This window comes from Chlorocebus sabaeus, chromosome 7, assembly GCF_047675955.1.
Source record: "Chlorocebus sabaeus isolate Y175 chromosome 7, mChlSab1.0.hap1, whole genome shotgun sequence".
NCBI classification, from domain to species: domain Eukaryota; kingdom Metazoa; phylum Chordata; class Mammalia; order Primates; family Cercopithecidae; genus Chlorocebus; species Chlorocebus sabaeus.
Genome location: NC_132910.1, coordinates 117551616 through 117574927, shown reverse-complemented (window position 1 = coordinate 117574927; position 23312 = coordinate 117551616). Strand labels below are relative to the sequence as shown.

The 23312-nt window shown below is 32.5% G+C and overlaps 1 protein-coding gene across 2 annotated transcripts in view; it reads left to right on the top strand.

Moving 5' to 3' along the window:
* SPOCK3 (SPARC (osteonectin), cwcv and kazal like domains proteoglycan 3) overlaps positions 1-23312 on the top strand; it is a 495024-nt gene that overhangs the window by 351124 nt on the left and 120588 nt on the right. For both annotated transcript variants that reach the window (XM_008000219.3, XM_073017709.1), the window contains one exon: positions 3611-3725. In XM_008000219.3, the coding sequence (XP_007998410.3) occupies positions 3611-3725 (115 nt within the window). The remainder of the gene's footprint in view (positions 1-3610; positions 3726-23312) is intronic.

The following is a 23312-nucleotide window of genomic DNA, read 5'->3' as shown; positions in this document are numbered from 1 at the left end:
AATGACTATAAAATAACTTTCCGTGACTAGTGTCAAAATCATCTGCAGGCTTGCTTTTCACAAGAACTCATAACTTAAGTGATCTCAATACTCGGGGTCTTAGATAATCAGGAATGCATTAATCATGTCTTTTACTACATTATTTGCGTTTTTTGGTAATTATAGACTAATGAGCTTGGCCTTTATGTGATATTTTAGTTCACATATACCTTTATAAATATTTCAGCTTTGTGGTAATTAAGTAAATTGAACATTATTAATTAGAATGCAATCAGTGGGTATAGCTAAAAAATATTACAAGGTAGCATTTTTAATGTCCTGATATTCTTTGAGTAAAATTCTCTGTGGAATTTTTTTCCAAAATTAATTCATAAGTAAGTAAAACTAAGTAGCTTTCTGATAAAAAGTAGCTAAAATCGTATGACTATATACGAAGGGCATATTTGCTATACATCTGATTCTGTTATTCTTCATAGAAATGCATAGAAAAAAAGTTGTTGAGTAGAATCATTTTGAAATCATTTCACATATGAAGTAACTTTTGCAAAGCTATAATTTTATCATTTCCTGAAAATCATAAAGACAGCTTTGAAATGTTTAAATTGTAATTTTGACAAAGAAAGCTAAAAGGTGAAACATATTTTTATGAAGAATTAACCAAATTTTTATAAAGATTATGTAATTCTCTTGTAAGTTATTTTTCTAGTGCCTAACGATGTAAAAAATGACTCATCAACTTTGGGGCAGAAAATGTGATTCCTCTTTTTAATAAACTAATAGTTATTGTATGTTTGTTTTTCATTCAAGTATTTGTCAGGCTTTTATGTTCTTTATATTTAAAAAATCACTGCTAAATAAACTACGTTTAAAGCATAAATGAGTGTGGTATAACACATCTATGAAGGGAGATAAACATATATTCAAATGGCAAAATTTAATATTTGCTAAGATTAATGTTGACTTTTGGCTTTGTCTGCTCATATACCACTAACAGTTGCTCCTGAACTTTTCTTAAATTATGTCATGAATCAGAATTATTATATGAGCCAGTTCAGGGTTCTGAAATATTAAGTTAACAGAAGTTACAGTGCAGAATATTAAATTTGAAGTTCCAAACTTTCATATAATTCATTTGGCTTTCATTAAAACATTCATAATTGCTTAACTATTTATGTCTACTTTTGATTAGATATTGGACTTTTTAATTACATTTAAAAATGCGCTGTGATTTTACTGACAAAAGCATTTTTTTTTCAATTTTTGAAGCATTGAATAATGAAAAATAATGATACCATTGAAAGTGTTTTGTTCTCTTGAAAGGACCAATATGCTACTATAAACATGTTCAAAGTCCTTAATAATTTTTAATCATCTGTCACAAGGCTAGTTAAGAATTTCAACTGTCCATTAAGGAGTTACTTGACAAGAAAAAATAAAAATATTGTAGAGACATGAGTAATCTGATTAGCTATTGGGTGCATTCAGTGCTTCTTGATATCAGCTGAAGCTGAATTAAATTAGTCACTGGTGCATTTGTCGATTGGAGCCAGAAAGTCTCCCCTATTTAATTTTAAAATCATTTTCTCTGAGTAAATTATGGCAGTAACCACTAAAGAAGTCATATTACTTTAGTTAGGAAGATCTATTTCTTTTAGAGTAGGAAGATAATTATTGACTCTTAAAAGATGGAGCACACATAGGCTCAAAATAAAGAGAGAGAGGAAGATTTACCAAGCAAATGGAAACCAAAAAAAAAAAAAAAAAGAGAAGGGGTTGCAAGCCTAATCTCTAGTAAAACAGATTTTAAATCAACAAAGATCAAAAAAGACAAAGAAGGGCATTACATAATGGTAAAAAGATCAACACAACAAGAAGAGTTACTATCCTAAATATATATGCACCCAATACAGGAGCACCCAGATTCATAAAACAAGTTCTTAGAGACCTACAAAGAGACTTAGACTCCCACACAATAATAGTAGGAGATTTTAACACCCCACTGTCAATCTTAGACAGATCGAGACAGAAAATTCATAAGGATATTCAGGACTTGAACTCAGCTCTGGACCAAGCAGACCTAATAGACATCTATCTATAGAACTCTCCATCCCAAATCAACAGAATATAAATTCTTCTCAGCAACACATCACACTTATTCTAAAATTGACCACATAACGGGGAGTATAATTTTTAATCATGTCAAATATGCAGTTATAAAATATTATCTTAGAAATAAATGAAAGATACTTAGACTTAAAATTCTACCAGGAGTAATGTTTACAAAAAAATATCAAGCCAAACACAACTAAAACTAAACTAAGAAGTTAGCAAACAAATGAAAATCTTATGTGTCATAATATTTTTAATTCTTTAAGAGTATTCAGCTTTTACTAGAATTTACCGAGCCTGGTTCATGATAGCCACTACATGGGGAAAAACTGGCTGTTTGGTTCTTAAAACTCTGGAAATTAGGTATCATTACCCCAGATTTTTTAATGGGAAAATTGAGGCTAAAAACATTTGAGCAACTACCCCTAAATTTCACTTTTAGAAGATGGTACACAGAAAACTTAGATTCAGGCACTCCTCTCTTCTAGACCACTTATTTATCCTTTTCCATTACATGTGTGGTGGAATCAGAAATGCACTGTCATCACCGTCTTAATTGTTTTCAATCCTGTCATCATACAAGCACCACAGGAGAGAAGAGAGGCATGCTATACAGTTTTTTGTAAAACAAGTGAAATAAAGTCTGGGGCTTGTAGAAACGTTCTTAGGTGACAATATCTTATTACAAATGCACATTAATTCCAATGTAAGACCTATGGGAAGTTCACTCTAAAAACCATTTGCACACAAGGATTAGAGAGACACTAAGCACATCATCACACCAAAAGTACATGTGAAATATATATGCACACAGAGTATATTATATAAAGGCTACATAAATATTTGGTTTATTTTGTATGTAAATATGTATGTTTGTTCTCTATGTGTATGAATGTGTGTTTGAGATATAGTGCTATGTTTGTGGAAAACCACAAAAAACTATAGAACTATTTGACGAACACATCAATTTACAAATATATATTTTATAATTCTTTGCCTAAGGTGATATAAGATGGGCCATTTGATGCTGTGTAAGCCACTGGCTAAAGACTGATGCATAGAGTCTCTGTAGCCAAAACTTAGAGTTCAATAAGTAAGAGAAGACATGCTTACTTAAGTAACCAAAACCGAGATTACATTTAAGAAGCTCAAGAGATGTACTGTCAAACTCTATGTAATGCCTCTCTCCATTTGATTCTAAAATTTTCTATTCATGTCATGTAATAGATCTGGCGAACTAAGAAGGACTTTTAAAACTACTATATTTCTCAGTGATTGTTCACTAAAATGATACCAAGGCAACTGCATTTCTGCCTTCTTTATGGAGCAGTGATACACTACGTAAGTGTGTAAAACTGCACTTTAGTATTGGAGATGTATTACCTCATGGAAAAATCTCCAAATTATATGCATAAAAATTATCTTTCTTTCTAAAAATTTCTTGAGTTTCTGCTGATATAACTAAAGCATTTGAATTACTTTCTTTTCTCTTTTTATACAGTGCAAACTAGAATATCAGGCATGTGTCTTAGGAAAACAGATCTCAGTCAAATGTGAAGGACATTGCCCATGTCCTTCAGATAAGCCCACCAGTACAAGCAGAAATGTTAAGAGAGGTAAGTGACAAAAATATATTTATAATTTTACATTCATCCCTCTCTACTAAAATGTTTTGCAATAAATGTTGTCATTAAATACACAATGAAGTTTGTTTTTATACAAATGCCTAATGTCATTTATATTTTTATTGAAGATATTTTCCTGTTAGCCTCAACTATTATAGCAAAAAATGATTTTCCTTAGATTTCTATTTATTTTGATAGTAATAACTAGACACTTCTTTCCTATGTGCTCATCATATAGAAGAAATCTAAACCAATGCATTCTGTAAATAGTTGTGTCTAAAACGTGTTTTAGATCTATATTTTTCTTTTAGAGCAGCAAACTGATTATTGATAAAGTAGTAATTAAGTTGTTTGATCAGATCTGCAACTGCTCAATTAATACTAACCATTTTAAACAAAGATGTCTGCCCCATGTATACAGTTTGTGTTTCATAATTTCCTGTGTAATAATTTTATAAGTTAAACTTTTTTTAACCAGATGAAGTCTTTAATCATTGTTTTCATTAGTTTACTATCTAATAAAAATAAAATGCATTTAACCAGATATGTACTATAATATATAACCTGACTTTTCTTAAGATTATTTATTATAGTGTACATGGTATCATTATTATATTTGAAATATTGTTTATTCCCTTTTGAAAAGTCTCCGTGGCTGCTAGCTCCAGTCCTTAGCACCTCTAGATAAAGAAGGAAGTGTGGAGAATAGATACATCTTTAAGTGAAAAGATATTTTAGAACATTAGAGTACTGTCTTCAACAGTTATCATATAATTTATTACTATTGAACTCCCCTAATAATTATTATTGGGTGCCCTTATTAATGTGGATAAGTAATTTTTCCCCTTTTTTCTTAAAAATGTGAAGAATGGATATTCAAATAGTAAAAATGTATTGAGTATGAAATTTCTTTAATATAAACTTATGTATTTCGTTGAGCATGATGTACTTGTTATTCCATATTACAATACCATATAAATATTTTATTACAGATATAACTTCCAAACCTCAGTTGTGCCACTTGTATTGGTCTTAACTCATTAAATAATATTTAAGATGAAAAAACAAAATGAAACTAAATGTTATAGCATTGCCTTTAAGAGAGACTAATTTTATTATTCAGAAATAAATTAGTTGATTTGAAAATTAATGGTAAATTGGTGTTCAATCATTAGATCATGTGAAGAATGACAACAGTTGGTAGAAGAGAGATGCCATGCTGCCTTCTAGGAGCCCTGTTCTTTTTTTTTTTTCATAAGTTATTGGGGTACAGGTAGTATTTGGCTGCATGAGTAAGTTCTTTAGCGGTAGTTTGTGAGATCCTGGTGCACCCATCACCGGAGCAGTATACACTGCACCATGTATGTTGCCCAGGAGCCCTGTTCTTTAAGCCTCAACCTTGCTGACTCACCCCGGTCTAAGTTTGACCACCCAGTGTGGATCCTTCTGTAGTCCTCAGCCCTCATCTCCTCCAATCCACTGTTTTCAACATGGCACAAATAAAGACTTTCAGAACCAACTTGAATATACTAATTAGCTCCCAGATAATCCAAAAGCTAATTGTGGTTTTCTTTTAACTGAAATTCTTTTATGTTTGTGCCTTCCTTATTCCCACTCCTGATGGAGTACATTTTCACAATTAAATTGAAGACACAATTGACCACATTTATCTTTGAAAATCACTTCAGGTGAGAAACAAGTCCTACCAGGTTCACTATCCATGAGCCAATGTTTTCACTGAAGGCTATTAAGAACAACATTTGAAATGTGGTCATAGTAAGTGTATATCTCTAATGTATCACACAGCCTTTCAATGAGATTTTACTTCAGTGAGGTTTCCTGCATTTAGACTTATTTTTGAATGAAAAGGTATTTTTGATGTAGTATTAATTTATGATAATCAACCACAAGCTGCAAAAGGAACTCTATGTGCATTAAAGATGGAAGGTAGTACATCTGAAAAGAGGATCTCTTGTGAATAAGCAATAATTATTTTTCACATTACTCAAATTTTCTGTATAGTGTGTATATTAATATATCAAGAAGCAAACTCTTAAAAGTCATATCATCAAGGGATAAGGATCATTTGTGTTCAATTATGCGTAGAAAGAGAGGCAAGAAGAATTTAAACTAATGCTCTGACAAATTGTCAGGGCAACGCAAGTATAGGATTTTGCTACCTGCTATGGAAAAACAGAGTCAATTTTGAGTGTCATTTCTACACAGTGCCAAAGGCTGAGAGACAGGGGAAATATGAAACCAAGTTTAGTATCATTTCTAGTCTTTCAACTGTCATTTACATTAGAAGCATGCCTTAGGTAGACTGTATGGTGCAGGAAATTCTATTTAATATCATCTCTGTTCTAGAAAACGTGAGGAATAAACTACCAGCAATGAGATATTTCTTAAATCTTTCTGACTTCCTATATTTGAGGTCAAATTGGCACCATAATATGTTTTCCTATGTTAAGACCAGAATCTTTAATTCTACCTGAAATGCATTAAAACTAATAAATGTAGGTTTTCTTCATAAAGTATGAATAAAGTTTTCCTCTATTTCTCTAATGTACTTATTAACAAATGTGCATAAATTGGTCCAAATACATACATTCAAGTATTTTAAATAAATAAAAACACATACATTCCATGATTTAAACTCTAGATTCTGACTTTACATAAATAGATAATCATACACCCTTCAATTAGTAATGTAACTATACACTTTTCTCCTTTTCTAACTCATACATTTAGTATTACAAAGGCCAGTTCTTTGGGGTTCTTTAATGGATTCCTTCCATTTCTTCCATCTTTTTTTGTTAATTTGTTTTTCAATTGCAAATAAAAAAGTATTATTTGTAAAGTAAGTCAAATTCATTCAAAGAATATTGATATTTCTGATGATTTTTAGAAGCCTCTAATATTTTTATGGCTAGTAATATATGAGGTTCATAATTGTGAGCATGGTCTATGAATAGACCATCTTCCATAGATTTTATGTGTGTGTGTGTATGTGTGTGTGTATAATGCAACCATAAGAATTAGAAAGGACATGAAAAACAAAAGTTCACTGAAAAATAGCATCAAAAAATATTGTAGAAAGCATTTATTTTTCAGTAGGATTTTTCTACCCTAGACAAATCTTAAGTTGTCTACACAGCAGTGGTACATAAGCACGGTAAACTTTAGACATATGACATATCTAAAGTGCTCCATTTGGTTATTAATTTCACTGGTTAGAATCAAAAGATCATTTTAATTGATATTTTCTGTTTGTCTCAAATTTGGGTATTCCAAAGTTCAAACTACTTTTCTTATGATTATGGGTTTTATGGTTTTATATATCTAAACTCTTAAAATTTAATTCATTTCAAGTTATGTCAGTTTGAATATTTTAACCCCAACAAGCATCTAAACACATACTCTTTATGCATCTTGATAGTTTGAATTGTTGAGTTTCAGTGAAGCCTGAATAGAGAAGGAAAATAACCTATTTTAAAAAGTAACAGGTGAAGCTGGGTAAAAGTGAAGGAAGTAGAAAAGGAACATGAAACCCTAAAGGCCTTGGGCACCTTCAAGAAAACTATCCCTTTGCTCTAGGATACAGAATACGTTCGAAGAGGATATAGTGCAAATTGGTCATCGCCAGCCATGAAAGCTTTGGAATTAATTTATCTCAGTCAGACATATGAAAATGTTTATGTTCTTGAGCAAAGAGTTAACATTTCCAAAACTGTTTTTCTAAGTTTTACTTGAAAAGAGTTAACAGTTTCTAGTAAATCTTAGAGAAACTTATTATGTTACTGAGACAATTTTTTGTTTGTTTGTTTGAAGTTGGGGTGGGTGGTTATTTTAGAAATAAGGCAACCAAGTCCCAACCAGGATAGTAGATGAATAAATAACAGGAGAAATTGAATTGGGGTAATATTGCTGAGATGAAATTCACAAGGCTTTGAATCTAATTGGATATGATGGACAAGGAAAATGAATCCCTCTAAGATAATTCTGAATTTAGTAATCTGGGTGATTTATGAAATGCTAACCAAAAGGACTAGCTTATTTTTCTGGGCCCTTGGTTCATAATTCCTACTAATCCTCATCTGCATTTAAAAAAATACAACTAGAGGTTTCTTTTATTGGGAGCTGCGAATCATGTAACTTATCAAATTTTTCTTTTTACCTTGTTCATGTAACTCTGTTTTCCTATATACTAGACTTTAATCCTAAGTGTGTATGTGCGTGTGCATGTGTGTGTGTGTGTTTAACCAGTTTATGGAATTTCTTTCTGGTTTATGAATTGTTATCCTGTGGAGTAGCCTAATTTATTCATTAAGGGTATAAATTTTAGAATTCCAGTCCTTCACTGCTGTGTGGTTTTAGCTATATAATTAAGTTTATGAGTCTCGTTTCTTCATCTGTAAAATATAAATTATATGAATCATTGGGATTTATGGATATATTTCCTCAAATTTAACCATCTTTGCGTTTATATTTCATTTCAACAGATTATACCTGTAAAATGCTGTTGAATCCTAGTAAATTACATGACTTTTTCATATATTAAATGCCATTTGTAATTTTATTTGTGGTGCTTTTAACATCATATTGGGTGACAAAAATTGAAGAGATTTAATTTTTTCTATAGTTAATAGTATGTATTTGCATATTTTTCTAAATATCTCTACATTGAGAGCTTGAAACAACTCATCAGTAAAAAATTCTTTAGCCTGAAAGTTATTATTGGTCATTTTCTTTGACAAGTCTTTCACATTCTTCTATAGCTACTGGCCATTGCAACATATATTTACAGATACAGAGAGAAGGATATGTAGAGATAAATGTAGTTATATACTGCTTCTTGATACAATTATTAGGCTTAAATGGACATTATATTATTTTGTAATTAAAAACAGTTTTTCTAAGTGATCAAAGTCATCAGGAAAGATAATAGTGAACTACCATCTGGACACATTTGTTAATGACTGTACTTCCATTCTTTTATGTTTTGGCAGTTATAATTTTGTGACATTATTTAAATTTTCTTAAATTCTTTATCACTTGATTTTTGACAATTTCTATCAGAATGTGTGTATTAAAATGGAAATTAAGCACTGTTAAAAGAAAGCAATTTGTAATGATTCATATGCTGTTGTCATGAGTTACTAAAAGACACTTTTTTCAAACCTTGGCCCTTGAGGTGAGCCATGCATTTCTAAGTACAATGGGTCCAGCAGTAAAGTACAAAAATCTTGTGCTTGCTTTTATTCTTTCTTGGGACCCACACCAGACACACGTTTGAGAAGGATTTGTAATGAATCCTTCTTATATTAGAGATCATTGATACCCATGAAATTTTGGCGTGGGGTCAGAGAGCATTCAACAACCACAACAAACAAAAAGATGCTGTTTACTTAACAAATGATACTTCATCTGAGACTGATTGTATTACCTGTAGATGGATGTGGGGACAATGAGTATCGGCTTGTAAACTTTAGTTTTCTTTCCATATTAAACTGCAAAGCCTGATAGTTTTTATTTACAATATGACAAGTTATGGGGCTGAGTTATTCTATAATCACAGACTATAAGCAAAGTCATTTTTTTCATTATTCATTTCAATACTCTGAATGCTATGGAACCCTATCAAGAAACAAAGTTTATTTCATTATTGTGCTGTGATTATAAATTAACTGATTTAAGGAAAAAGTATTATTGATTAAGAATTAATGTATGCCTTTTTCCAAGTGGTGAATAATTTAGTTTTAACATTTAATTTTGTATGATGGAATTTTTTTATATCCTCTGAATTATGGAATTAATTTTCAATGAGAAACAGATGAACATCAGTGTATTAATATACTCTTGCAACATGCATACTTCTCCATAGCTAATGTAGTGTATTCATAAGTGGTAAGTTCTTCTGTAATTTTGTTTAATTGGATCCATGGATAAATAAAATTAAGTAAGTTTATTGGCAAGTGTTGCATAATGATTTATAATAAAAATAAAGTTTTACTTATTTGGATTTTTTGAAATATGTTCTTGGATTAAATTAATGTGTCTGAAAACAGAACAAACCTGAAAGGGGACAGTTTTCAATGTCCTCTCTGAAGACTATTTTTGTGTGAAATAATAAATTTCATATTTTACACAGGTATTTTACATTATCTATGAAACTAATGTTGGACTAAATTTTAACTTCCCTACTAATTTTACTTAGAAATTTTGAATTTTGAGTTTATGTGGTTGTATGTTATCAGATATAAATGTGAAAAATAGGTCTGTATTAATTCTTGTAGCACTAAAGGACATTTATACTTATTCTTTGTTTAACTCCTTTCCAATACATAATATGGCATGTTCTTTTAAGATAACTATTTACAAAATGCAATATATGCACTCACTTAAAAGCCGTGGTCATAGTCCAAATATTTAACAAGTTTGAACTGGGTCCCGACAAATCAGAATTGATGAAAGCCCCATCAGCACCACGGTACAATGTGGTTTGGCCAGAAGATGAAATCAGAAACTGAGCATTTCTTGGTTTAAAATGGATATGTTGAGATATATTAAGATGTTGATATTGGTGAACTCTTTTCCTGAGATCTATATGTTAAGATGAGTACATCTCTTGAAAAAGCACATTAAGTTACCCTGGAGGGAGTGATACTGTTTTTCAGACTATCTCTACACTTTAACTTATATCATGCTGACCTTACCTTAAGTGTGCTTTACACATTTTAATTCTAACATAGAAACCACATGTCATTCAAGCTTATTATAAGGAAGGAAATATATAGCAATTATATGCCCACATATAATAGTGCAAAATCAAATATTACTTCCACAATGCATATGGCTGTCATTCTCCTTTCCACCGAGTATGTATCTTAAAAAGTATGATCTACCACATATTCAACAGCATTTACTTGTACCAATATTAAATATAGTGTACGATAGTAAGGAAATACTTGCTATTACAATTCTAGTACAGAATGTATTAGCTTTCCAAATATATAAATGAGGTCAATTGCTTTGCAGTTAGAAGATCTTCTGTGCAATCCTTATGTACATAGAAGAATAATGAAATACATTTGAAGTTTAGCATCACACATTCTGAACAGTCTCTTGAAATGATATTTGAGCTTATAGTTTCTTTATGTAACTTATCAGCTTAAAAAATCTAGGAGGATTTCAGGATCTCATGATAATTTTAAGCCTCAAAATAAGAAAGGAAAGCAAAGTGAATGCAGTATTTACAGAGCCTCATAAAGAAATTGTTGTTTTGATATTTCAGAAATAGGAAAAAATTCTCAAAGACTGTCAATTTTAGATACAGGACAAATATTATCTATATTTTGTGGAACGAGAAGAAATAATGAAGCCATATTGAATTAAAAGTAATAAATAAAAATGAATTATTTTTCTGTAAAATATATTTGATACAAGTAAGTTAGTTGAAGTAAAGACACTGTATATACAATTCTATACTTTTTTATTTTGTAATTATACTTTGAAATTCCTTGGTTAATTACTATTTATCAATTTACTACATTAATTTATCTTAGTAGTAAATAGTTTCTGTTATGGATATATCATTTTCTGTTATTTGCAAATAACAAACTTTAGACATTTTGCAAGTGACTAAATAAGAAAAGGAAAAAAAATGCAACTATGTGACTGATGTTTCTATTTACATGTTAATATAAACTATGCCTGGGAATTTTTTAAATTTCAAAAACATTACAAAAGTAAAATTGTATTACATTTTATTCTATATAACAACTAAGTTAAAAGTATATCTTGAAAATTGGTATGGTTTTCTGAGTTTTTATTACAATACATCTTTTCAGTATTAGATTAGTTTATTTGGAAATTATATTACAAAGTCTATAAATAAATATGGAATAATATAACAAAGAAATAATATATTTAGCAAATTATTGAACATACCAGTCCACAAAGATTTTCAGTGAATTCAAAATTCATGAGAAATGTTATATATGGATTTTTAAATACTTAATGAGGGATAGATAAAGGTGAAACATGATGGTTCAAGAATGGAGGAGCATGAGCAGTTAGGAAGTTGGTAAGAATTGAGGCTTGAAATGATTGTGATTAAAATATCAGAGATAGGAAGCAGATGATAGATTCAAGAAATGTTTAGGAAGTTAAATGGTTATGCCTTGTCAATTAACTTTAGGAAAGGAGAGGAGAATTAATGATAACTCCTGAGAAGATTGTGGTGATAAAATCGAGATGGAAAAATTGTTAGATAATTCAAACGACATGGGAAAATTGTTAATTTCAATATTGGACACAGTGTTTTTAAGGTGTCAATGGCCAAACCAAGTGTAGACACATTTGCCTTTACCCATTTAAGAGAAGTAGTCTGGGTTCTTCTAAAGTAAATGCTGGAGAATTTACAGGTAATACATCAAATCATGAGAGTGAACAAAATCCACTGAGGAACGGAAAGTGAGAAAAGCAGTGTCTGAGTTCTGGAAAAGACTGGCATGCATGGGTCAGAAAAGGAGAAAGAATCTGTGGAGGACTTAAGGAGAAACAGGAGAGAACAGTGTACCAGAAGCTGAGGAATAATTCTGACTTGAAAGAGATAAAGAGCTTGACTCTTGACTACAGAAGACCCCTGAGAAATGACCAGAGACTCCAGCAATTAGAATATCAGTAGTAACTATAGAAAAAGCAACTTCAGTCTAGCAGGAGTTCAGTAACATAAAGTGAACAAATTACTTGACATGTATAGTAGGAATCTGTATTAGTCTGTTCTTGTACTCCTATAAATAAATACCTGAGACTGGTAATGTATAAAGAAAAGAGGTTTAATTGGCTCACAGTTCTGCAGACTGTACAGGAAGCATCAGGGCTTCTGCTGCTCAGGAAGCCTCAAGAAATTTCCAATCATGGTAGAAGGCAAAAGGGAAGCAGGCATGTCTTACGTGGCCAGAACGGGAGGCAGACAGAGAAGAGGGAGATAGTACACACTTTTAAACAACTAGATCTTATGAGAACTCAGGACAGTACCCAGGGGAAACCGCCCCCATGATCCAATCACCTCCCGCCAGGTCTCACCTCCAACACTGGAGCTTACAATTCAACATGAGATATGAGCTGGGACACAGATCCAAACCATATCAGTATCCAATAAATGTTTCTTCTCCCGCTGCTGTCCCATCCCCCATTCCCGACATATAATTTGTTTCAGTGGAGTTCAGAGAACACAGTACAAATGTAAAATATGAGGGAAAGTGGTGAAAATAACATTTATCTGGCATTTACTATATGCAAGGTAATTTGCCTTTGTCATTTCATTTAGTTCTCAAAATTTGTATTTTCTTTTAAATCTTACACTTTATTTTTAGAGTCAAAGTCTTACTATGTTTCCCAGGTTGTTCTCAAAGTCCTGGTCTCAAGTGATCCTCCCACCTCCGCCTTCTGAGTAGCTAGAACTATAAGTGCACGCCACCATGCCTGGCTAATTTTTTTTTTTAATTTTTGTTTTTGTAGAGACAGAGTCTCACTATGTTGCTCAGGCTGGTTTCTAAATCCTGGCCTCAAGCAATCCTCTTACCTCAGGTCCCCAAGCGCTGGGATTACAGGCATGAGCCATCATGATCGTGCCTGGCTGTAACTCTTATTAGTAAACCGCTGGGAACATGAGGAAACTGAAGTTCCAAAGTGAAGAGACATTTCTTTAACTTAAAATAGTTATCAGATAGTCTTTCTGCCTTCATTATCTATGCTCTGCATATTTATGTGTTTTTAATTAAGAGACTGATTTTAACCCAGGTTTGTCACTTTTGTAAACTTTGGTTAAATCTCTTAAATTTGTTGAACATAAATTCATAGCCACTTTAAAGTAAAAGGGCTAAACTAACATCATTTTGCCCGTATTAGTATATGCTGGACACTCCTTTAGCTGCATGTATTATTGAAATGTCTTGTTTCATCTAGTCCTCCCAAAGCCCTAGAATGTGGATGCTATTTGTATCCTTTCTTCACGTTACACATGATTAACCTGAGCCACAGAGAAGTTAAGTAACCAGTCTAAAGTCACACAACTGATAAGCACCGAAGCAAGGATTTGAAGAGGTGATTGCTGCCTTCTAATTACAGTGTCTTACTAGCCCTTTGGAGTCTCTCTTTCTGTTATGGTCATAGGTTATGTGCTCCTTCAATAACAGTATATAATTTTGGCGATATGTGTGAAATAACTTAAGAGTATTTGTATTATTTTACCAAGCAGAGATACATAAAGAATTGACATTGTATTTTTAAAATGAACTTACTACAAGCCACGAGTTAAATATACATTTTAAAGAAGCAATTTTAAATCATTTGAGGTTGCTTGTTGCAAGTCTAAAAATTTATTGGCCTATGTTGCCTATGATTTTGGACAACTTCTTATGAGTGTACATATTTGGGAGCCAAATTTTCATGAAATATTACATAATAAATATTCTGAGATGCCAACAAGTAAACATGCATCATTTATTTTTCTCTCCTTAGAAGTTTTGTTTATATCTTTTTTAAAATTATTTTTTGAGATGTCACCCAGACTGGATTGCAGTGGCGTGATCTCGGCCCACTGCAACCTTCGCCCCCCAGGTTCAAGCAATTCTCCTGCCTCAGCCTCCTGAGTAGCTGGGATTCCAGGCATACATCATGTTGCCCGGGTAATTTTTGTTTTTTTTTTTAGTAGAGACGGGGTTTCACCATATTGGCAAGGCTGGTCTCGACTCCTGACCTCAGGTGATCCACCTGCCTCAGTCTCCCAGAGTGCTGAGATTACAGGCATGAGCCACTGCACCCAGCCATTTTGTTTACATCTTTCCTGGTAGCATTTTTCATATTTCCAAGGTGATGCGGGATGATAGTTATGGTAGCAATAGATGATTTAGTTAATATATTACTAATTAATCTTTTCTGTGTGTTTCTTGTAAAGTATATTTATACCAAATTTCTACTTATTGGCAAAATTATTACTGTTTCTACTATTTTTACATCATTAGTAGCATCAGTTAAATGTAAAATCACTTGTAATGAAGTTATTACTGCAAACAAAAAAATCAGTTCAAGAATTTTAATTTATTTTCCCCAAATCATCTCTAGGAGTAAAAGTATGGTTTATTGCTGAACAAAAATGACCTGTTAATGAGAACTTTTACATTATAATGTACTCTGAAATTGATTGTGGAACCATTTTACCTCCTGTTCACTGTCCTTTTGAGATTTTCATTCTTTTTTTTTTCCTATCCCTACCAAAGATCTGGTATTTAATAGCACCTGTTTTAAATCCTGTTACATTTGCCTAAGAATACATTTATATTTATTAGTATTTAGCTTATGTTTTCTCAACGTGAGAGCTCTAATTGCTTTTATTTATTTATTTATTTTTTCTGTAATGGAACACTTTTCTTAAAATTTGGCAGTTTCAACACCATAAAAGAAATATCTCAACTCTAATGTCAGAATTTACCCAAAGCAAGAGTAATCAAGGAATGTTCAATGATACCAGAGAAAATAGCTGCAGAGAAATCTACTTTTTGAATCGAAATCTCCTTTTTGAATCACAATCTACAATAAGTCTAAAATGGCTCTGAGAGGTTCAGAATTTCAGTTTCTATAAGAGAATTTTTGGACACAAAATAATTTGTGTACATGGTAAAATGCTAACTAGCACAAATCAAAATATAATGAGATCAATTGTTCTTGCACAAAACCTTAAAATCCTGTTTTATTGATTAGCGGTAACCACTTTAACCACTAGGGTATTTCATTCTTTTGGTTGTTTCTATTGTAACTTTAATGTGTGTATCCCTTCACTGATAATGCATCAATTAGAGACAATAGTTACTATTTTGAAAAATAAATATTTATCTTATTTCTCTACCTCAAACTTCCCATAGTGATAATGAAATATTACTACAGTTATCTCACTGGTAATTTTTAACCTTTCGATAAGTGTATATTTTGTATATTTCTTGTTCCATCAAGTTCAGAAAAGTGTCACCAGCACCCTTAATTTTACAACAACTTCTGCTCATTCATCTCGACTTCCTTCACCTACATACATTTTATGTTTTTTACACTTAAATATTATTACTTAACTAAAACAAGTTTTTCGTGATTAGTCTGGAGTTTGACAATATTAAATCAGCAAATAATATTGATATTGTTTGTAAATAATTTTTACTATAATACAGTATATTATGCTACATATACATGTTCATCACCACTATAAAATGCTGTGTGTCCTTGTGCCAATTAAACTAGAATGCCAAGACCGGATGGATCTATTCAATATTTTCATTTGCTTAAAATCATGCCAAATTTTAGTTAACATGATCTTTGATATGTTTCTGCTTTTACTTTTATGTGTATTTATTTTATGCAAATTGTTTTCCCCAGGCCATAACTTTTTGTTTCTTCAGTTTCTTAACTCTCTTCCATGGGGCTTCTAAATAGCTTTCTTTTTCGTCAAGAGGAAAGAACAAAATTCCATTGCCATATTTTCAAAATTCTTTAGTCTGAAATTGTGAGAATATACCAGTCACATTCCCAGCATGTAGGAAATCAATTCTCCACAGTGTGCTCAGAAGTCTTGAACTGTCTTTCCAAGCAAGCATCCGGAAGAATGTTTCCCTTCAAGTTAGTGAGTGGGCTTATTGAATTAGACTATAACAAAGACCCTCACTTCTCTGAGATTTGTTTACTTCCCACAGTAGTAAAGGTAATGCCTTCTTCCAAGGCAACAGTGAGTAAGTTTGCTCCTAATCCCATATAGGTTGTGCTTTTCCTGAGCCCCGTGCTCCTCAGATGTGCCACAGATCTGTGTGCTCCGCCTTCCACTGGGCTGACTCCTGTTGCCTCTGTGGGATTTAAGGGGCAATGGGAACTCATGTGAACAAGAAGAAACTTTTGCTACCTGCTGTACCATGAGTAGTAAACTGTCTAAATTCTTTCAGAGTTGTTTCAATTACTGACCAAATTTCTGAAAATGTGGCAACATCACAGCTTTCTGATGCTTAGAAACCACTTGCTCTTCACTTGGCACTTTGTCTATTCTAGGCCTTTCTACACTCTGTTCCAATCCAAACCTGTTTGGTCCTAAACTTGCAGCAGATTCTCATCTGTAATACTTGTAATTTGCACTCCTACTCTATGTCCATAATTATTCTAATTTAATATTTTCCATTTTCTTATATTGTCTTGTTTGGTTTTCTTGACTACAGCTATATGCCTTAATATTTTCTTTTTTTATTATTAAGGTATTAATAATAATAATAAGGTATTATTATTAATAATGTTATTATTAAGGTATTAATAATATTATTATCAAGGTATTAATTTGTTATTATTATTTAAGTTCTAGGGTACATGTGCATAACATGCAGGTTTGTTACATATGTATACTTGTGCCATGTTGGTGTGCTGCACCCATCAACTCGTCAGCACCCATCAACTCGTCCTTTACATCAGGTATAACTCCCAATGCAATCTCTCCCCCCTCCCACTTCCCCATAATAGGCCCCGGTGTGTGATGTTCCCCTTCCCGAGTCCAAGTGATCTCATTGTTCAGCTCCCACCCATGAGTGAGAACATGCGATGTTTGGTTTTCTGTTCTTGCGATAGTTTGCTGAGAATGATGGTTTCAAGCTGCATCCATGTCCCTACAAAGGACACAAACTCATCCTTTTTTATGGCTGCATAGTATTCCATGGTGTATATGTGCCACATTTTCTTAATCCAGTCTGTCACTGATGGACATTTGGGTTGATTCCAAGTCTTTGCTATTGTGAATAGTGCCACAATGAACAGGTGTGTGCATGTGTCTTTATAGCAGCATGATTTATAATCCTTTGGGCACATACCCAGTAATGGGACAGCTGGGTCATATGGTACTTCTAGTTCTAGATCCTTGAGTAATCGCCATACTGTTTTCCATAATGGTTGAACTAGTTTACAATCCCACCAACAGTGTAAAACTGTTCCTATTTCTCCACTTTCTCTCTAGCACCTGTTGTTTCCTGACTTTTTAATGATTGCCATTCTAACTGGTGTGAGATGGTATCTCATTGTGGTTTTGATTTGCATTTCTCTGATGGCCAGTGATGACGAGCATTTTTTCATGTGTCTGTTGGCTGTATGCATGTCTTCTTTTGAGAAGTGTCTGTTCATATCCTTTGCCTACTTTTTGATGGGGTTGTTTGTTTTTTTTCTTGTAAATTTGTTTGAGTTCTTTATAGGTTATGGATATTAGCCCTTTGTCAGATGAGTAGATTGCAAAAATTTTCTCCCATTCTGTAGGTTGCCTGTTCACTCTGATGGTAGTTTCTTTTGCTATGCAGAAGCTCTTTAGTTTAATTAGATCCCATTTGTCAATTTTGGCTTTTGTTGCCATTGCTTTTGGTGTTTTAGACATGAAGTCCTTGCCCATGCCTATGTCCTAAATGGTATTACCTAGGTTTTCTTCTAGGGACTTTATGGTATTAGGTCTAACATTTAAGTCTCTAATCCATCTTGAATTAATTTTCATATAAGGAGGAAGGACAGGATCCAGTTTCAGCTTTCTACTTATGGCTAACCAATTTTCCCAGCACCATTTATTAAATAGGGAATCCTCTCCCCATTTCTTGTTTTTGTCAGGTTTGTCAAAGATCAGATGGCTGTAGATGTGTGGTATTATTTCTGAGGACTCTGTTCTGTTCCATTGGTCTACATCTCTGTTTTGGTACCAGTACCATGCTGTTTTGGTTACAGTAGGCTTGTAGTATAGTTTGAAGTCAGGTAGCATGATGCCTCCAGCTTTGTCCTTTTGACTTAGGATTGTCTTGGCAATACGGGCTCTCTTTTGGTTCCATATGAACTTTAAAGCAGTTTTTTTTTCCAATTCTGTGAAGAAACTCATTGGTAGCTTGATGGGGATGGCATTGAATCTATAAATTACCTTGGGCAGTATGGCCATTTTCACGATATTGATTCTTCCTATCCATGAGCATGGCATGTTAATATTTTCTTAAAGAGTGTGTGGGTATGGTAAACTTTTTAGGAGCTTCGATATCAGAAAAGTCTTTATTTTGAATATAGAATTGGTAAATAGAATTTAATGCTGGATAAAATAGCATATTCCCTTGGTATGTCAAAGCTTCGATCGTTTGTCTTCTAACTTCTAGTGTTGTAGACAGGAATAATGTCCTTTACATTATAGAAAATGCTGTATGAATAACTAAAAGGAATGTCATGATTATTTCACCATTAAAATTAATAATATAGACAAAAATATCATATCTACTAGAAAATCTAAGACTATATAAACTAACTTGGGATTTTTGAACTATTTACTTTTTCTAAAAGTAAATATTTTAACAATACCTAATTTCAGCTTCTTATTTTTAAATATGCAAAATTGTTGCAGAAAAGTGACACCGATTATAAAAAGTAATAACCAACCTATCATAAATATTTATATGGCATTAGTGATTTACAGATTATAAATATGACAAGTATAACTATATGTTCTTTAAAAAACTTGTAGATCACTCACTCCTCTATCAGATAATTTTCTTAAAGATTTTAGCCATATGTAAGCATAGTGGAAATTAAGGTGCACAGTTATTTGTTTAAGACAAAAATGTCTTACAATTTGGGCAGGTTAGAATAGCTTTCTGATATTCTAGTCTATTTATATAAATAGAAGGTATTGATATAATTACTTAACTAGGTCAGGCAAAAGAGTTATTATTAAAGTTCTACTACTTTAGGGATTACTTTTTCCAGTAAGATATTAAATTTGCATCTGCCCTAATTTCTGTCATTTTGCATATATGTCAGGTACCAAATACAATTCCACAGTTTACTTTTTGAAAAATTTTGATTATTATAAAGTCTTCTATTTAAAACCCAAGTATCCAGGAAGTCACTTGATTCCTGCATTTAAACTCACAGATATTGGGGCCACACATGTGTGTGCTTACATGAGTGATACTGCCACTGACCTGAAGTTTGATATTGAGGAGGTTAGTAATTACATGCTAATTCAGTTTCCTCTTCTACAATATATATAAAGTAAAATCCACTGGGTTTGTAAAGATTAAATTGAATACACAGATACAGTATTCTTAGCATGGTATATAAATAATCAATTGTACTTATCAAAGACCTATATTTTTCAAGGATCTGATGCTTTTCCCTACTTGGAAGCTAAACAGCCTTCCTGCCACAATCTCACAGCTGCTAGCCGCATACAGGAGACTTTGAGATCAGAGATCTAGGACTTTGTTGTTTACAACAAGAACTTCTTGCTTGCGTTCATTCTTCTTGGTCACAAGCTCACTGGTGAGATTCAACTCAGGAGAATGCTTTATACATGGTGGGGTTGAGTCTTAGCTGAGGAATACCAAGCTTAGGTAAGCCCCATCCTTATAAGGAGGATAGTAGCAAACTTGTCCAACCTCTACCCCAGAGAAAGACATTATCTCTACTATTCTGGAAAGCAACGGATTTTCTTCTCTCCCCTGCATGGAGACACTATCTCAATCTCCCAGGATCATTTGCTATTCATGCATCTTCAAAATGACAGTCTGGGACAAAAGCTACTACAAGATGTGTGTACACACAAGAGACACTTGGGAAATTGTTCTTAATATTATTATCAAATTCATTCCTTCTTCTGAGTGAATACCCACATGCTTTTGAGATCTTTGATGCCACTTTGCCTTCCTCTTTTTCCTTTAGAATCTGTCCCTTTTGTTTCTATTGAGTTCTATATCCTTCCCCAACTATCAACTTATGTTCTTAGCATCTTGTACAGTGCCTAGTTTAGAGAAAATTGTTGTTCAAATTAAATGAGTTGAGTTTATGAATGTATTGGTCAGGAATCAAACTAACTTAGTAGTAGCAGGGAATCTTAAAGAAAGGACATTAGAATTTATCTACACCATGATTCTCAAAGTCCAATATATGTCTCCTATCAATATTTGAAATGAAGATATTCATTTTTATTAAAATAGGCTTTATTTGTAGAGCAGTTTAGGTTCACAACAATATTGAGCAGAAGGTACAGCGATTTAACATATAACCCATATATCCACATGTGTGTAGCCTCTTCCATTATCAACATCCCCCATCATACTAGTACATTTGTTGCAATTGATGAAGCTATTGATACATCATTATCACCCAAAGTCCATAGTTTACATTCAGGTTCACTCTTCTTATTGTACATATTATGGGCTTGGAGAAATTTATAATGACAAGTATCAATCATTATGGTATTATACAAAATAGTTCATTGCCATAAAATTACTTTGTGCTCCACCTTTTCATCCCTCTCTTCTCCAAGCCCTGGAAACCACTGATCTTTTTTTTAACTTCTTAATTGTTCTTCTTTTCCAGAATGTCATTGCTATGGTTTGGTTTGTCCCCATCAAAACTCATGTTGAAATTTGATTCCCAGTCTGGTGGTGTTGGGAGGTGAGGCCTAGTGGAAAGTATTTGGGTCATAGCAGCAGATCCCTCATGGAGACTAATGCCCTCTGTCAGGGGTGAACAAGCTCTCCCTCTCTCCATGATGGATGAGATCTTAAGAGAGAAGGTTGTTAAAAAGACTCTGGCTTCCTCTGTTTCTCTTTCTTGCTTCCTTTTTCACCAGGTGATTGCTTTACACATCCCAGCTTCCCTTCTACATTCCACCAGGAATTGAAGCAGCATAAGACCCTCACCAGATACAGATGCCCGATTTTGAACTTTCCAGCTACCAGAATCATGAGCCAAATAAAGCTGTTTGTTTAAATAAACTATCCGATCTTAGGTATTCTGTTATAGCAACAAAAAAATAACTAAGACAATCATATAGTTAGAATCATATGCTATGTAGCCTTTCAGATTGACTACTTTCACTTACTAATGTTTATTTAAGTTTCTTTGATGTCCTTTCATGACTTGATAGCTCATTTCTATTTGGTGGTAGAGAATACTGCTTTGTCTGGATGCCCCACTGTGTGTGTGTATCCATTTACATACTGAAGGATATCTTGGGTTCTTCCAGGTTTTGGCAACTGTGAGTAAAACTTTTATAAACATCCATGTACAGGTTTTTGTGTGGACATAAGTTTATGTGTATATCCATATGTATAGTTTATTTTTGTTTTTCCATTTTGAATTTTAGTTTGTCATTGCTAGTGTTTAGGAGGTTCATTTTATATCCTGCAACAATGCTAAATTAGCTTATTACTTTCAGGAGACTTTTGTAGATTCTTTAACATTTTCTATGTAGCTAACAATGTTGTCAGTGAATACAGATAATTTTATTTCCCTAAATCCTATGTGTATACTTTCTACTTTCTAGTACTTATTCTATTACTCATTCTTGTCTTATTACACTACTAGGACTTTTACTGTACTGTTTAATATGAGTGATGAGAGAGGATATTTTTCTTGTTCTGAACCTTAGGGGAAAATTTTTCAGTTTGTCATAATTAAAATAATTATATATATGTGTGTGTGTGTGTGTGTGTATGTGTGTGTATGTGTGTGTGTATGTGTGTGTATGCATGTGTGTGTGTGTTTGTGTATGTATGTGTGTACCCTTTATTAGATTGAGAAAGTTTTTCTTTATACTTTGTTTTGTTAAGAGTGGGTATTAAACTTTGTTAAATTATTTTTCTGCCTCATTTGGTATGGTCAATTTATTTTTTCTTGTTTGGTATTCTAATACATGAAATTGCATTGATTTATGAATGCTGAACCAGGCTTACTTCTTGGAATAAATTCTGCTTACTCTTTTTATATTATTTTATATATAAATTAATTCATTAATATTTTTAAAGATTTTTTTGCTAAAATATCATAAGATATTTTAGTTTGTAATTTTCTTGTAATGTCTTTCTCTGGCATTAATATTAGGGCAAAGACTGTCTTATATTATTTGTAGTGTTTCTTTCTCTTCTCGTTTCTAGACGATTTTGTGTAGAATTGGTAATTGTTTTTTCTAAATGTTCCATATAATTCACCACTGAAGTACCTTGGCAGATATTTTCTTTTTTTGCAACGTTTTAACCAAGTATTCAATTTTTAAAATAGGTGTAGGGCTATTCAGATTATGTATTGCTCCTTAAAAGAGTTTTGGTAGTTTGAATCTGCCAAGGACATGATTTGTTTTACTAAAATTATCAAATTTATGAGTATATAGCTGTTAATAATACTATCTTGTTATCCTTTTAATGTCTATGAAAGCAGTACTGATGACCCTTTGGTCTGTCCCAATATTGCTAATTTTGCCCTCTTTTTATTTATTGGTTAATTCATCTCAATGCTTCTCAACTTTATTGATCTTTTCAAAGAATCGCCTTTTGGTTTCATTGATTTTATTTATTGATTTACTGTTTTAGCTACATTGACTTCTGCTTTTTATTATCATTTTCTTCCTTTTACTTGTTTATATTTAATTTGTTCTTCTTTCTTTAATATCTTGAGATGGAATTGTGTTAGTCCATTCTCACACTGTTATAAAGAAATACCTCAGACTGGATAATTTATACAGGAAAGAGGTTCAATTGA